The sequence below is a fragment of the Schistocerca serialis genome, chromosome 2 (genome assembly GCF_023864345.2).
Source record: "Schistocerca serialis cubense isolate TAMUIC-IGC-003099 chromosome 2, iqSchSeri2.2, whole genome shotgun sequence".
NCBI lineage: Eukaryota > Metazoa > Arthropoda > Insecta > Orthoptera > Acrididae > Schistocerca > Schistocerca serialis.
Window position 1 is genome coordinate 1,052,741,116 of NC_064639.1, and position 17,553 is coordinate 1,052,758,668.

Sequence of the window (17,553 nt, forward strand, 5' to 3'; positions counted from 1 at the left end):
CTTCTTTTGTCTCTGGGACTATAGCAATATCATCTTCATAACATAGCACGTCTATCTTCTGCCCATTAATTTTGATCCCCACCTCAGTAGTTTCTCTAACTTGGTCTATAGCTTCCTGGATGTAAGCATTGAATATAAGAGGAGAGAGAGCACATCCTTGCCTTACCCCTTTTCTAATATTTGCTTCTTGTTCATGGTGATAGTTCCTAATCACTGCCACCTCATTCTTATAGAAGCTGACTATCACACTGATGTCTTTGTACTTTATTCCACTTTTCCTTAGCACTCTGAACATCTATTGCCAGATAACGTTATCAAATGCCTTTTCCATGTCTACAAAGGCAATATAAGTTGGTTTATTTTCTGTAATTGCTTTTCGATAACGAGTCTCAGTGCCAGAATCGCCTCTCTTGTTCCCAACCCCCTTCTGAAGCCAAACTGATCTTCACTCAGCATATCCTCCACCTTCTCTTCAATTCTCTTCAGAACTATTTTTATGACAATTTTTGATGCATGTGATATTAGGCTTAGAGTTCAGTACTGTTCGCATTTTGTAGCTGCTGCCTTCTTTGGTATAGGAACAATGATACATTTCTGGAAGTCTGACGGTGTCTCTCCTGTGTTATAGATGGACCTAAGTACCCATAACAATTAGAAGTGACTGTTAGAACTGCACTAACAATAAGCTATTATTAAACTACTATGGCATATCTGTGATAACTCAAGCTGTGTGAAGTGCAGAACAAACCAGCACAAAAGACAGTATTATGAAAAAAGTTAGTTGTTTTCTCTTTCATATCAAATTATGGCTGTTATTTCCTTACTACCAGCTGCAGATATTTGAAGTCACACTGATATTCATGATATAAAAAGTTACCTAGGTGCCATAAGAAAAGAGATTGTTTTCACAATTTACAATAAATACTGCCACCTGTTGTGCAGCTAACATTGATCTTCCATCCTTGACCATAAATAACGAGGTAATTTCAGGGGTTGCAAAAAGGTACATTTTCCATTTGCTTTTGAACTACAGGTATTCTTAATGTATTTATGTCTAATGGGAGGTTGCTGAATACTTTGTATCAGGTTACAGGAAACTCTATGCTGAAATTACTTTTTGTGCCGCATGAGGGCTGTTCAAAAAGTATCCAATCTTATTTTTTTATTGTCGAAACCAACAACAGTCTTGGGATGCTTATGCCTAATTTTTTTCACAATGTAGAAACAGTCAGTCATTGTCTAGCCATTGACAAGAGAACAGGTGTAAGTGGTAGTCGTCGAATTTTATGTTGTGTGACAGAAAAAGCAGAACAATGTTACTGAATCATGTTTTGTTTTAAGCTCGCAGGGTAGATGAATCATTATCAGAGAACTTGCAAATGAGGTTAAAATTTGTACTGAAGCCATTCATTCCATTTTAATGAAACTTTTAGGACCTTAGCAAAATTTGTGCCAAAGTTGAAAACAACAGAGCAGAAGAACTTTGTTTGAGGATCAAACAGAACATGCAGGTTACTGTGAACAGCAATCCCAATTTTCTTAACTCAGTGATCACTGGTGATGAAACCTGGGTTTATGTGTACAACCCAGAAACAAAGTTCCAGTCATTGCAATGGAAGCATCTATCATGCCCGAGACCCAAACAAGCGAAGCAGGTCTACAGCAATGTGAATGTGATGCTGACTGTCCATTTTGACTCCAATGTCAATTAATTCAGAATTTCTTAACCAAACACAACATGGCTGTGGTTTGCCAGCCTCCCTGTTATCCAGTTACAGAGTTACTTTTGGCTTTTTCCTAAACTGAAAAAGACTCTGATAGGGACAAGATTTCATAACAATGGAAGACATTATGCAGAATTTGACAGAACAGCTGTATACCGTACCAAAAGAGGCTTTCCAGCAATGCTTCCAGAAATGGGAGAAGCATTAGGAGAGGTGTGTAGAAGCTGAATGGTACTAGTTTGAAGGAGACTAGAGCCAAACAATTGTATCTGAAGAAAGATTTATTTTATAACTCATAGGTGGATACTTTTTGAACAGTCCTTGTACTGTGTTCAACTGAAACTGATTTTTGTTTTAGGACATCAAATTTGCCATTAAGTGCAGACATTATTTATTTCACTATTGCTTGTTGTTGTTGGTGGTGGTGGTGTGAGTTTAGGAAGCTCAATACTGAGGTTATTAGCACCCATAAACCTAACAAAATCTTTCTTCTGAATGTGTAAAATAACAGTAATAGTCATAAGGTAAAATAATTTTCTATCCAAAGATACAAAAATAAAAGATATTTAAAACTTGGATCTGTTGACCATTACCAAGTGCAGCAGCAAAATAAGAATAATGAAATTTGTTTCATAGATGCATATGGCTAGGTAACTACTGACATAAAAAAGGGAAAGAGCCAGCCATTCTGATATTGAATGTGATTTTCACTCTGCAGCAGAGTGTGTGCTGATATGAAATTTCCTGGCAGATTAAAACTGTGTGCCGGACCGAGACTCGAACTTGGGACCTTTGCCTTTCATGGGCAAGTGCACTACCAACTGAGCTACCGAAGCAAGACTCACGCCCCGTCCTCACAGCTTTACTTCTGCCAGTACCTCGTCTCCTACCTTCCAAACTTTACAGAAGCTCTCCTGCGAACCCTGCAGAACTAGCACTTGTGAAAGAAAGGATATTGCGGAGACATGGCTTAGCCACAGCCTGGGGGATGTTTCCAGAAAAGGTCCCGAGTTCGAGTCTTGGTCCGGCACACAGTTTTAATCTACCAGGAAGTTTCATATCAGCACACACTCCGCTGCAGAGTGAAAATGTCATTCTGGAAACATCCCCCAGGCTGTGGCTAAGCCATGTCTCCGCAATATCCTTTCTTTCACAAGTGCTAGTTCTGCAAGGTTCGCAGGAGAGCTTCTGTAAAGTTTGGAAGGTAGGAGACAAAGTACTGGCAGAAGTGAAGCTGTGAGGACGGAGCGTGAGTCGTGCTTGGGTAGCTCAGTTGGTAAAGCACTTGCACGCGAAAGGCAAAGGTCCCGAGTTTGAGTCTCGGTCCGGCACACAGTTTTAATCTGCCAGGAAGTTTCATTCTGATATTAGCTAAAATTTATGCTCTACCTCAAGGAAGAGTTCTGACATCTCATATTTTTAAATCTATACCATATTCATGGAATTGTCACCTAAAGTAGAAAGTCCACAAATAATTCTACAGCTGAACTCTTGACTGCAAATAAATTAGTCAACCCCCTATGGCATTGTGGTGTGCCAGTTAGACGGTGACTAAATGATGTATTCTGCTTAGAGGATAAGAATACTTTGCAGCATCACCAGTGCACTCTCTGTCTCTGTTCCACGATACATACTTCAGCTGTTGGCAACCTTGGTAACTGTAAATGTTAGGGTGACTGCCACAACAACTTACTGTTCCTGCTTCTGATTCTTCCTTGAGAAATTTATATGCCCGGTATCCTATGCTTCAGAAATTGTCACTGCTTAACATAATACTTGTACTATTTGCTTTATGCCTGCCGTAAGGAACACTGCAGTGGTTAAATACTGTCACCATACCTAAAATATCATTAAGCACGTGCTACAGCCAGACACTTCTCCTTGGCATTGTGTATTGCCCCATTCTGCCACCTTCTTACATGCACTGGACTACAGTATTGGTATGCCATAAGCACTGCAAACTGATCGGTCCTCTAGCTGAAGAGGTAGTCCATGATTCTCAGGACAGTGTCTAATATGAAGACATGTTAATAGGACTTTGATGGTTTGCTTTACCATTCACAACTTGTTAATCACTTTTTGCCAACAATGCCTGCCCCTGTACCTCAATAGTGAAGTCACTGTGTGTATGGAGCACTTTACATTGTGTCACAATGTATGTACTGTGCAGGCCTTGGCTGGTGAACCCACCAATTCATTACCTGATTTTCCACAAGCACTGGTATTCATTGCCATGCATTCAGGGTGTGACAAGATCTCTGATATTGCATCATCCACACCAGCATTCTTTGAACTTTCTGTACCCTTTTTATCCTATTAACTTTATGTACTATTTTTAGTCTTTGAACTTTCTGTACCCTTTCTGTCAGTTATATTTTGTCTTAAGGAGCCCTGATTGAAACAATCAACTTACACTCAAAAGTTGGGTAAATTGTTACTATATTAATCATTTACACAACTATTACATGAAAACTAGAAGCACTGTTCATTTCCAGGTGTGGGGTGGAGGGGTGGGGGGGTGGGGTGGGGGGGGGGGGGGGGGGGGGGTGCACATGTGTTCTCTGAAATTCTTGTGTAAAATGAATTATAAATAGTCCTTTACTTCTATTCTACAAACTCTGCTCATCACTCAAGAGCCCATTTCCAGATAAAGCAGTGGCTCACAAATGTAGCTGAACAAACCTTGTCCTATATTTTCCACCGTTATGATTGTTTCCAACATTCAGATGGCTTATCTGACACAGTCCCTACGGCTCCTTATTTCTATAAGCACATAATTAACCACAGTGCCTCATTGTTCTTTCGTAATGATGAAAATTTCGCTTGAGTGGCTGCTCTTTACCACTCATGGTGAAGAATCTTTTTGTAAATGTCTGGTGTTTTTAAAACTAAAGGTGCAAGTAATTTGATCACTATGTCTATATCTCTATTGTTACCAGTGTTAAAAAATTATTCTGTCGATAGGTCACTGCTTCTGAAATGAAAAGAATCATTTCTTCCCTCTTTTTATTTATTATTATTATTATTATTATTAAATCTCTGTGGAGAATAAAACTTACCTTTGAGCCAGAGGTCATCTTTAAGGCACTCTACTAAATACATAAGTCCTGCATCACCCAAATGTGTGTTATTGTTGATACTGACACGTCTGATTCCAGGCATTCTGTCAACATCAACAATACGATATCGTAGAGCCTCTTTCCACGTTTCTGAATATCTCTCCAGTTGTTGATACTAAACAAAACAGATGGATTACAAAAAGCTGTATATGACAATACCAGGCAATCAAAAGCAAGGTTAGAATTTAACATCCAAAAAGCAATGGGTCTTTAGAGAAGGGCTAGTAGCTCAATTACACAAAAATGGAAGATATTTATTTTAAATAAATTAGTGCCAACTATCACTTAGGAAGTCAATGAGCTTAGCTGTTACTGATTATTAATGTAACTGATACGTTGAGTCATTTAAAGCATTAAATTAAATTGAAATAAAAAAATTTGTTACAAATTTGAAATTAAGAAAAATAGAATAATTACATCTGTACACAAACTACATTATGTTTGTGATTTTTCTTTAATTTTTCGTCCAGGTGCACATTTTTACTAGTTGAAAATACACACTTATTGCCCAACATTTGCAAAAATTTCACTGCAAACTTCAAACTTCGGAAGTGTGTGTTCACCAACAACATAATAATCTAGAACATTTTCACAAATACTACACAAAGTTAGGTTCCTGCATTGTGCTTATAAAATGTTTTATTTAAAAGAAATGAAAAACAATCATTACATTATAATATTTAAACTTAAAATTTGTTTTTATATTATACTTTCGGCATGTGTAAGCCAAGTGTGGTTATGCGTTCTCTACGAACATGACTGTTACATTTTATCATTATGGTGGATGGGCAGGCACAACAATTGATGTCAAATGACCAAGATGGGCATTAAGTGACTTTCGATGTGATATTTTTGTAACAGAACACTGGGTACATTTTTATTTTTCTCTTGCACTTTCTTAATTTTTTAAAATTTAATAGTAAGTTTGCAATTTGACTTTTCTGTGTTTTTATTTTTGTTGATGATTCATAAGAACTGGAACCTGTAAATTATTGTAAATTCATACAATGCAATCAAGATATTTGTGAATAAAAAAGTATTTTCCAAAATAGAATCACATGTTCCAATCTGACTATGTAGGTTTAACTGCATGGTTACCGCCTTTACACACTTTTGCTGAATAAACACATTACTTACTATAGGGTCACTGCCCCAGAAGGTAATCCACAAGACAAGAAGGGAAAATACGCAAAATGAGTGAATACTCTTGTCTGTACGTAAACACAAAGAGAGATGCTTTTAAGCATGAAACGTACTGAATGATCATCTTGATTATCTTATCTGTGGGTTGACTCCATTTCAATTAGTTATCCATCTGCTCCCTAAGGGATTTTACACAGTGTGCTTTGTTTCATGTATGGCCATTAATGTTTACTTCTGGGGCTAACAGGTCATGTTTATTTGTTCAAAATCCTATAATATGCACCTTTGTGAGATTGAGAGAGATTGTTACATATAGACTTCTCTAACTACCATCTCAGCTATGTCTGGTAGGGCTAAGTTTAAACTCTTCAATCCTATGCCTGTTTCACCAACGAAAAGTACTATTTTTTTTAGTATCAGGCTTGGAAATTTTACAGTACTGATGGTAATGGAGTTTCAACTCCTGACTACAGCTCGGCATCTGAATTAGGTAGAGCTCTCCTCTCCAAACACAAAGAAATTTTAATCTCAAGAGTTACAGATCCCTTGTGCTTGTTTCTGTCCAGTTTTATCCTAGTTTTCTTTAGGAGAAAGCTAGACACCAAGTGCTGTTGTAATATGTTAAACGGTTAAATTTCACATCTATTCAACCTGATTTTTAAATTTCTCCCCTGAACACCTCTTGTAATTTCTCAAAAAAAAACACCTGTTGTCATCGAGTCATTGTTTTGATTCTGTGATCTGTGCCTGATAGGTCATCATATTTTATTGTTAACATCTGACCACCATGGTGAGATAAATCATTGACTACTGGTTTTACATCCAGCTCACAGCAAATTGTCAGCATCTATTGCACTACATCTTTCAATCCTAATAGAGAATTTTGCTGTAACACATAATCGAAACTTCTTGTCCAGAATGTGGAACATCTTGGAGATGATTCTTCAGCTGTGGTAATGGTTTTGAAAAAAGGAATGTCAGCACCAGTTGCATTTCTCGTTTTATTTTAAACCACTACCAGGTTCGGTCCCCTAGGTCATTATCTAGTGGTATAACTAGGCATCCTGAGGGGGCACAGGACAACCGAACCCAGTTGTCATTTAACACTGAGATTAGGTTCTCCACAAAATGTAATACATAATTGGAAAATAAGTGTGCATAACCTGATTTTTTTTGCGACTTTGTTCAAGTTGCAGTATCTTGTTTTGCTAGTAGCTGTTTCAGCTGCAACTGTCTTTATTTTGCAGCTCGGCTTTCTTAATGACTTTATCATAAGAAAAGTATTAAGGTGAAGTACCTAATGGAGGACAGTCATGAGCACAGAAATCTCTGTTTACTAAGCTGCTAAACCAAATATGGAGGATGTGGACAGCAGAGAAAAAAGTGTGACCTATAGAGCAGAGAGAAACTATGAGACGGAGGGTGATAGGGACACGCCAGCATAAATGGAAGACAAGAAAGGGCACAAATGTAGCAAAAAAAAGAAAGGAATGAAGATTCATGAAGAGAAAAATTACTTCCTTATGACATATTGCAGAAGATATAAAAATACTAGCAGAGGTGTGCCAAATACAATATTTGGCCATAAAATATAAGATACATGATATGACACAACATGATGTAGTAGCAGGATTCATGATTATGTGGACAGGATTCATTCCCTTAGTTGAATTATTAGAAATTAATTTCATAAAAATGGAATTGCATTCTTCAGCAGTCCAAAATTTTGAAAATTTATTGTTCAAGATCAAGCAGGTAGAGAGTATGGACCACATAAATTACAGTGAAGCACCAGAAGGAGAGGAGGACATAAAACAATACTTCACAGGTTGAGGGGGTATCTGATGTTATTTCAGTGTTAACAACAGGAAGTCAAATTTATAAAGAACTTGGCAGTACAAGCCCAGTTATTGGTATGGTGTTGCAGCCCCTGTGGCCTGGAAGTGCAAACTGTTTTGGTTGGGAAGGTTGTCATTAAATTTTTGTATCCTCTCCTAAGGTAAGCTTGCCCACACCTTTAGTAATTGGTTTTTGATATCCTGGATACCAGCACTGGGATGGAGGTGACATCTGAGCTAGTTTCACACATGTTGTATTGGGACCAATCTGAGAATCTTGCTGGCTATGGTAGAACTTCATCATCATGCAGACAGTTCACAGACATATGTGTCATGTAAGTGAACATTGTCCTACGGAAAAATGCCACCATGATGCTGTCACTAAGAGACACCACATGAGGATGCAGGAGGCCCTAGCCACACAGCATTTCCATTTCCAAAGGTAGTGCGAAAATGTGACTCAATGCTGAACGTAACATGACACCATTCATTAGCAGTCCATTTCCTGGCCACAGTATCACTCCAACTGTAGCCATTTCTGTTGTGGTGTTAATGGCTGTCTATGTATGGAATGGTACTTCCCCAGTCCGTTTGCTGCTGGTCTCCGAACAATGGTCCAGAATGACACGCAATGGTGCAGTGAGTCCATTACTTATTCTCGTATGACAGGCACTGATGTGAAGACGCTTACAGTATGTTTAGTGCACAATATGGTGATCTTCCCTTGTTGTGGTTAGATATGTGGGTCACAACAGCGGCGATGAGTATGTATGCCCTAATGTTCCAGTGGAGTCCATGACATTGGGCCACTATCGCATTCAAATGCCCCAAAAATCTGGATATTACATGATTCGACCAACCAGACAGATGGAAACCCACAATGAAGCTCATTTCAAACTGTCCGGTCCTGATAATGCTGTCTCACATGAGCATATGTATCTCAGTGTCCTCCACAGTGATCACTCAACATCTGACGTTGTTAATACCGCACATATACCCTGCCAGCTGTGGTAATAAAACACACACACACACACACACAGACACACACACACACACACACACACACACAAATACTAATACACACTGGTGGTCATTCTACCTGTCACAGAGAACTGCCATTTTAATCATTTAAATACCTGCTGATGGTGCCTGTCTGTATGAAGTTACATTGACATCTCTCCTGGTCTTCTGGGTGCTTCACCTTTTTTTCCAGGCAATGTATTTCTGGCAGTAAACTACACTGTTTCTGCAGAACTGTTTGGCTTCAGTTACTCTGTCAGAAGCTCGAGTGGTCATTACAGGTAATAGTCCTTGCAGGTAAGCAAGATTCTCCTCTTGTAATACCAAAACAGAATCTACAGTAGCCACCAGAAAGATTGCGGGAGGTGCACATTGGCACGGTGCGTCACGGACAGTCGTTGCCGCAAGTAAAGTCCCGTCCACCAGAGGGCACGCGAGAATTCGGCCGCGCCCTCTGCCGGTGGAACAACAACAACAACAACAACAACAACAACAACAACTCAGGCAGCACAGGCCGTGCCCAGTCAGTTAACATTGGGCATGCCGAGCAGACAGTTCCCGGTCTACTCTATGTGAAGTGCGAAGGAAATGTGAATCATGTTGCTACACAGTTGGCGGCGAGTAGGGTCGTTCTTTCGCGTGTTGCATCATTGTTCCGGTTTCGTAGCTTATCCATGGTATGGAGGATTTAGTGCGGGTTTTGGTTGAGCAGCAGACGGAGCTCATGGCAACCATGAAACATGTGCTTCCGGCGTTGCTCTCCACGTAGTCTGCTCCAGTGCCGTTCCCTCCTCCCTTTCCCCATAAGACGAGACGGCGGAGGATTGGGACACATATGAACATCACCCTCGGCAGCATTTCCAGGCGTTTCATGTTGCTGATGCGGAGGTATGTCGCGCTCTTTTCTTGTCTTGGATATCTCCCTCGATGTATCAAGTTTTGCGGCAGCTAGCGCCGTTGCAGGAACCCTCGTTCTTGTCTTTTGACGCATTGTGTTCATTGGTGTCTTCATATTATCGCCGCCGCATGCATGTTGTGGCGGCTAGGGTCGAGTAGTATCAATGCAAGAAACAGCCCCATCAGTCTTACCGGGCGTGGGCCGCTACCCTGCACGGTCTTAGTCGCAAGTGTCATTTTGTCAAGGAGCAGTCGCGAGAGTCGTATGCCCACGTTATGGTGCGAGACGTCATTGTTCGTTCGGCCCCTGATAGGGAGGTCCGGCAATGGGCCCTGCAGTTGGAAGACCCTTCCCTTGAGGAAGTCCTGTCCATTGCTCAATCGTATGAAGTCTCTCACACCGGTCAACAGTTGGAAGTGTGGTGCGACGTCGCGGCGGTTCAGGTTGGCGCGGCCGCGTCCACTGCATCCGGGGTGGACAACGTGCGAGCAGTACAATCCGGCCATTACGGCCGCTCCCGCACGGCGCGTATAGAGTTGCGGCGGCCCCTGTTACTGTCCTGTGCGTTGTGCTTTATACATCATGATCGGTCAGAGTGCCCCCAGCTTTGAGCCGTTTGTCGCAAATGTAATAAAAAAGGACAAATTGCTAAAGTTTGCCACTCAGCCTCAAAAGAATCGAAGGAAGCAGGTACAGAGGACATGGACATTGACATACAGGATGTTTCATCAGGCCAGGCTCCCGATGCATCGGCACACAAACTCTTTATCGAGGTTCTTTATCGAGGTGTCGGTTCGGTCGCGCTGATTAAAACTGCAAGTAGATACGGGTGTGGCAGTTTCCTTGTTGGATGCACAAACGTACTCCGACCTTGGGTCGCCCCTGTTGGCGCCAGTTTACCGTCGTCTACGCGGTTATGGTAAACAGTTCATTCCCCTCCTGGGTCAATTCACTACCGACTTTACTTACAAATCAGTCACTCGGCCTCTTACTTTTATTGTTGTCAGAGATGCGAGCTCCGCTAACCTTTTTGGATTGTATGCCTTTCAAGCTTTCGGTTTTTCTATCGCAGACACCGTACAGTTGGTCTCCGAAGACGTTCCCTATCAATCATTGGAATCTTTGACCTCTGACTTTAAGGATGTCTTTGAGGAGGTCCTGGGGCGTGTTCCAGACTTCGAAGCTCACTTGACGTTAAAGACGTTGGCTCGCCCGCGTTTTCTACGTGTGAGGCAGATCCCCTTGGCTCTCCGCCCTCGGATCAAAGCAGAGCTAGACCGGCTGACAGCCCTCGGGGTCGTTCTTCCCATTTCTTCTAGTGAGTGGGCTTCGCCCCTCGTTATTGTCAGGAAACCCTCTGGAAAATTATTTCTTTGTGGCGATTTCAAGGCCACCATTAATTCCCAATTGATGGTGGACACCTATCCCTTGCCTCGTTCTGATTAATTGTTCTCCGCCGTGGCGGGAGGCCAATATTTTTCGAAAATCGATCTTCCGGAGGCTTATCATCAGATACCACTTGATGAGGACTCCAAACGGCTGGCGGTCGTCAACACGTCGTTTGGCCTTTACCAATACCAGCGGTTGGCCTTCGGAATATCCAGTTCCCCGGCGATATGTCAGCGTTATCTTGAGCATGTCACGTCGACAATCCCTCATTGTATCAATTACTTGGACAATATAATTGTCACAGGCCGCAGCACGAAGAAACACTTGCACAACCTTTGAACCCTCTTTCTCAAATTCAGGTCCATGGGCCTGCGTTGCAACCTGCCTAAGTTGAACTTCTTCCAACCGTCCATTGAGAATGTGGGCTACACCGTCTCTGGGCACGGCATCCAGCCGTTAGGAAGTTTGGTCCAAGGTATCATCGACCTTCCGCGGCCTGCTTCGCTGAAGGAGTTACAAGCTTTTTTAGGCAAGATTGCCTATTACCACCGGATCATTCCCAGGGCTTCCCCCATAGCCCGCCCCCTGTACTGCCTTCTGCGCAAGGGTGTTCCTTTTGATTGGTCGCCTGCATGTGAGCGAGCGTTCACCTCGTTGAAGGGCCCCTCACGTCAGTGCCTTGTTTGGCTACTTTTGTCCCCCATAAGCCTTTGGTTCTGGCTACAGATGCTTCGCAGTATGGGGTGGGGGCGGATGGCTCCGAGCAGCCACTGGCGTTTGCATCTAAAACTCTTAGTCCCGCGCAGGCCCATTACTCCCAGGTGGAAAAAGAGGCTTTGGCCATTGTCTACGCTGTTTCACCCTTTCTTGTATCATGAAGTTTCAGTTAATCACTGACCATAAGCCATGAATATCGTTATTTGGCCCCGCCTCTCAGATTCTGGATAGGGCGGCCCACAGACTGCAGCGTTGGGCCTTGTTCCTCTCTAAGTACCATTATGACATTCATTTTCGCCCTACCGGACAGCATGCCATTGCCGACGCTCTTTCCCGTCTTCCGGTGGGCCCGGATCCTAAGTTCGATTGGGAGGAGGTTATGTGTTTTCATTTAGATGTGGCGTCCTGCCAAGCGGTTGATGGCTTCCCGATCACTAGCTCTAGAGTCGCCAGGGAAACGGCAGCTGACCCGGTTCTCCGGCAAGTAGTTTGCCTCGTTCAGCAGGGGTGGTCGTCTCAAACTCCAGGCCGGGCCTCGGACCCTCTTCGTAATTATTTTGTTCTACGAGACCGCCTCTCAGTCTTGGAAGGAGTTCTCCTTCTGGCTACCGATGATACAACTCCTCGCGTGGTTGTTCCTGCAAGTTTGTGAAGGGAGGTCCTCACGTTATTACATGAGGGGCACTGGGGTGTTTCCCGTACTAAAACCTTGGCTCGCAGACATGTGTACTGGCCTGGTATTGACAGAGAAATTGAGCACTTGGTGGCCGCTTGTTCCCAGTGTGCGAGCCAACAGGCATCTCCCAAGTCAGCGTTCTCTTCATGGCCGCCTGCAACCGAGGTATGGGAACGTGTTCACATAGATTTTGCGGGCCCGTTTCTCCAGGGCTTTTGGCTCATTGTCATTGATGCTTATTTCCGATTCCCATATGTGGTTTGCTGCTCGTCTACCACTTCTGTAGTTGTAATCCAGGTACTCGCAAAAATCTTTTCTGTGGAAGGTCTGCCAGTCACAATGGTATCAGACAATGGATCTCAGTTTATTTCGCAGACCTTCCAGGATTTTTGTAGGTGCTTCGGTATTCGGCACAATTGCTCTCCCCCCCTTTCATCCACAATCTAGTGGGGAAGCCGATCTCATGGTGCACACATTTAAGATGCAGATGAAAAAGTATGTGCACGAATTTCCTGCGGAGGAGGCATTGACGTTTTTCCTGACAGCATACCGGACCACACCGATAGGAGAACGCAGCCCCGTAGAGCTCCTCCACGGGCACCAACCTAGGACTCTGCTGCACCTCCTCCAGCCTGGTTCTCGTAAGTCTTCGCAAAACGGGGTACTCTGCTTTCCACCGGGTATGTCGGTCTGGGCATGTGGGTTTGGTCGTAATCCACATTGGATACTGGCAGTGGTCCGGCGCTGCAACGACCGCCGGCTCTATACCTTGCTGGCGGGGGACCAGGAGGTACGTCGTCACCAAAATCAACTATGTCCACGTTTGGGCACCCACCCTCCGACCCCTCGGGTGCCGGCTTCCCCATTGCTGGCACCCGTGTTGTTCTCTCAGGGGACGCTACTGTCCCTCCCACCTGTGACTCCACCACACTGCGATGGTTCTGAGCCTTGGTGGCCTCCAGTAGCTCGAGCACCGGCATCGCCATCATTAGAGATGCCCCAGTGAGAGCCCGGTTTCTCAGGAGGCTGGTTCACCTGTGGTTGTCCCTTCCCCATCGTCCCCGCCACTAGGTCTTGCCCCTCCCGAGGTGGACCAGGATCCGGAGTTCAACGGCTTGTCGCCTATTCAGTCCCGGGCTCCGGTAGTGGGACGATGGGGGACTCTTCGTGTGGATCACTTCAAACCGTATTCGAAGGTTCTGGCTCAAGGGTTGGCAGATCCCCCCAACTCCAGCCTTCCAATGGACGTGGAGGTCATCGCTACTGCACGACGCTCCACCTTCTGATGCAATGGATCACAGTGGCTTCACCCCCCGAAGGAGGAGGAGTGCAGTAGCCACCAGAAAGATCGCGGGTGGCGCACATCGGCACGGCGCATCACGGACAGTTGTTGTCGCAAGTAAAGTCCCGTCCACCAGAGGGCACGTGAGAATTCGGCCGCTCCCTCTGCCGGTGGAACAACAACAACTCAGGCAGCATGGGCCGTGCCCAGTCAGTTCACATCGGGCATGCCTAGCAGACAGTTCCTGGTCTACACTATGTGAAGTGCGACGGAAATGTGAATCGTGTTACTACAGAATCATTCTAACTTTTTCTGGGACAATCCTGCTATTACAGCATCCAGTGCTTTAGTGATGAGATGCAAAATTTTTTCATACTTTGTTGGTTCCTCTTTGTTGACAAAAGTGTACTGAGATCTCATTTTAACTGATTATTCTGTGCTTACCAGCTTCACTGTCAACTTTGTGCCAACACTGACTCTCATACATAGAATAGTTGTGGGGTCGGGAATGGGAAATTGCAAAACTGACTGAATGGTGATATAATGTACACCACAAGGTGCTTCACCATAAAGCACAAAATTGGGAGAAGACTGCTGAATTTTAGTTGAACGCATGTTTATGGCTGCAAATGTTCAACTGCTTTGCCTCTTCAAAGTGACAATTCGCCCTTATTTTAACATTATTTGTTTCTCTCTTTTCAAACATGAAGCTATGATAAGGATAGAAATATATTTTTAAGTGAACATATCTTGTGTGGGTTTTACATGCACTTGGCCACTCACTCAGTGTTCTCCATTTGATGAGAACAACTATGGCCGAACATATCTTGCGTGGGTTTTACATGCACTTGGCCACTCGCTCAGTGTTCTCCATTTGATGAGAACAACTATGGCCGCTGCTGTCTCTTCACAGTCTGTATCTACATGGTCAATCATAGACTGCTGCTCAGAGCAAACACCTACAGTAGAAATAAATAATGTACCACGATCACCACTGATCACGGATCAGTTGATTTATGTTATTTGTTAGATGAACATTATCATCATTTTTAAGCAGATAAACAAAATATTTTTGTTTTGTGCAAATACACTAGTGCCTGTGTCCTTTGAAAAATGTCTGACCATCCTTATCTATAGACCTGAAAACACCACTATGAAGATGAGACAGCGTTCAACGATCAGTTCAGGAGGTAATTCGAAGTGCACCTGAATTCTTAGAGAACATGTGTGTAATTTCTAAGAGGACAGGCATGAAACTGATGGAAGAATATGATAAATATGTAGGCCCACGGATAATCTTGAAATGCTTTGTAAGTGATTTAAGACAACTGCTCATAGTTTATGCTAGTTTAACAAGAGCATTAACAAAGAAATTTTAAACATTTATTTTCTGAAAAGCATGAATTCAGAACAAGTAAAGAAAATTACCTTTAGTAACTGAGAAATACAGTAACCTCCACTCTGACCAATATCACACGCAGAAATATTCAAAGAATGAACATTTCTTAATTTTTTAACAGCATCACAAATCAACTGACAACCACCATCGCCAATAATACTCTGATGAAATGATATGTTCTGGATGGATGAGCAGTTTGAGAGTCCCTAGAAAAGAAAGAAATTATAAAATATATCACTAACAAAACTTTGCCATCTTACACACACAGTAAGGAACAAGGGATTTAAATATGTACAACTGGTTGTACAAATATAATGGGATGGTTGCTACTGAAACTGCACTTTCCAAGACACATGGCATGTTACAAATATACACAGCAGTAACCCTTTCAAAGTGTCATCATTTCTCATGATCTGTTCTCCATACAGACACATATAATAACTTATCAGTATTTGTTCCACTGCCAAAGGTAGCAAGTGATTACTAAGCCCCCACACTACATTTCCCCATTTACAGCTCACTAACATCCTGTGGTGACAACTTTATTTCAAGCATAAAACATAGTCACTGACAGAGACAGTGTGTATATCTGAATTTTGTAACTGAAGTTCAGCACTCATTGTACTTCCATACTGTTCAGATTCCATGCCAATCTGTCCTCTGTTTTCTGTATTTCACTCTAGTGTCAGATAAATTTTGCTTGTTACTTTGCATCATATATGCACTGCTCTTATTGCAGATCAGAGTTCCCAAAAGTGACGACCCAGTCAAGAAGATAAACACCTGGCAGACCATTAAATGTGAGTCAACAATGCTGGCAACAACCGACAACTTTCTACTGTGATAATCAATTACTGATTTGGACAGTGCACTTCATGATCCTCACACCCAAGCAGCTCAGAACATCATTTGGAGTATCATCTGGGTTACTAGGTTTCGTACCTTTTCCAATCATTTCACCCATCATCCACACCATGCAACAAAGTCGAGGTTCCTCCTAAAATTTTAGTGTCAAACATTATTCATAACACACTGCAACAATGTAAATACCAATGTCTGAAACACTGTGTTTTGCAACAAGTGTTTAAATATCCAGATCAACATATCTATTGGGTACTGCACAGTGAAATGATCGGTGACAAATCATTTTCTGAATTTTGGTGTCATTTACATCCTCTCACTACAAAAACTGATAAAGCAAGTGCAACTTTGTGGCATGTTTGGTTTAATCAGCACCTACTTCCAGTAAAGACCACAGTGGTTTCCAATGGTAAAAGTGACATGCACACTCAACTGGGCATTGTGACTAAAATTTAAAGACTACTTCAAAATGACAGCGTGTATTTCGTGATGCAATCTTTCAGTGATATTACAACAGAGACTACTTCCATCGTCATGAACAGTGACTACTTCCATCATCATGCAGTGGGAGCACTTGCCAACGCTAATGGCCACAGATTCAACTGCCTGCTATGAGAAGCAGCGCATTCTACTTATGGAACAAGTCTGCATGTTGCCGCAATCTGTGGACGCTCTCCAAATGCAGCTCACATACAACAAAATACTCACTCACATCAGCTGGGAGGCCAACACCCCACAACAGTTTTACAGAACTATGAGCCACCCTGTCAACAAATACACATTGATATGGCACTAGCACCACACACATTTCAGCATATAGGTCAGAAAGTGCATTGCTCCTTGTGTCTACCCAAACAGTTGCAGGAAGAAGGAAACTGCGCACATAGCAATGCGTAACAAATTACTTATGACAGCAACAAGAGGAATTTCAGCGAAACTGTTAGTAATTCCTGAGAGCTGACCAACAATTACAGTTCACACTACCCACATCTCTTCACATCCAACACTGCAAATGTGAGCACCAATGATTTACCTGCACATCAGAACTTTAAGAGTTTCTACCTGAGATCATGGTGTTTATACATGAAGGACTTACACACTTCACGTATTTACCTAGTAGATTCCGACCCAAACATCAACAACTTACTGGCTATGTAGTGCAAACAAAGACAAGGTCTTGGCTTGCAGCAGCCGAGAGTTAAATTATTTCTACCTGTGGCAAACAGACTGAAGTGGATTACTTAGGTTTCAGATGGCTTTTAAAGTGGACTTCTATATCAGTAATTGTCACCAAACCTACACTGGGTGCTGACTACTTCCTGCCGAATCATGTCGAAATAAACTTGTGCTCTGCTCTGAAACAGTTCAAGGACAATTTGGAACTGTTTCTAAACAAGGAACTCGTCCACCACTAACCCACAGCAGCAACAACATCAGGATTATGTGTTAGCAGGTCTGCAGAATATCACAAACACTGCACGGGTTCT

The 17,553-nt window shown here is 42.8% G+C and overlaps 1 protein-coding gene across 1 annotated transcript in view; it reads right to left on the reverse strand.

Annotated features, from left to right (window-relative positions):
- LOC126458500 (centrosomal protein of 78 kDa-like) overlaps nt 1-17,553 on the reverse strand; it is a 94,774-nt gene that overhangs the window by 47,238 nt on the left and 29,983 nt on the right. Inside the window, 2 exon segments of the mRNA XM_050095594.1 lie at nt 4,784-4,958; nt 15,235-15,411. Of these exon segments, the coding sequence (XP_049951551.1) occupies nt 4,784-4,958; nt 15,235-15,411 (352 nt within the window).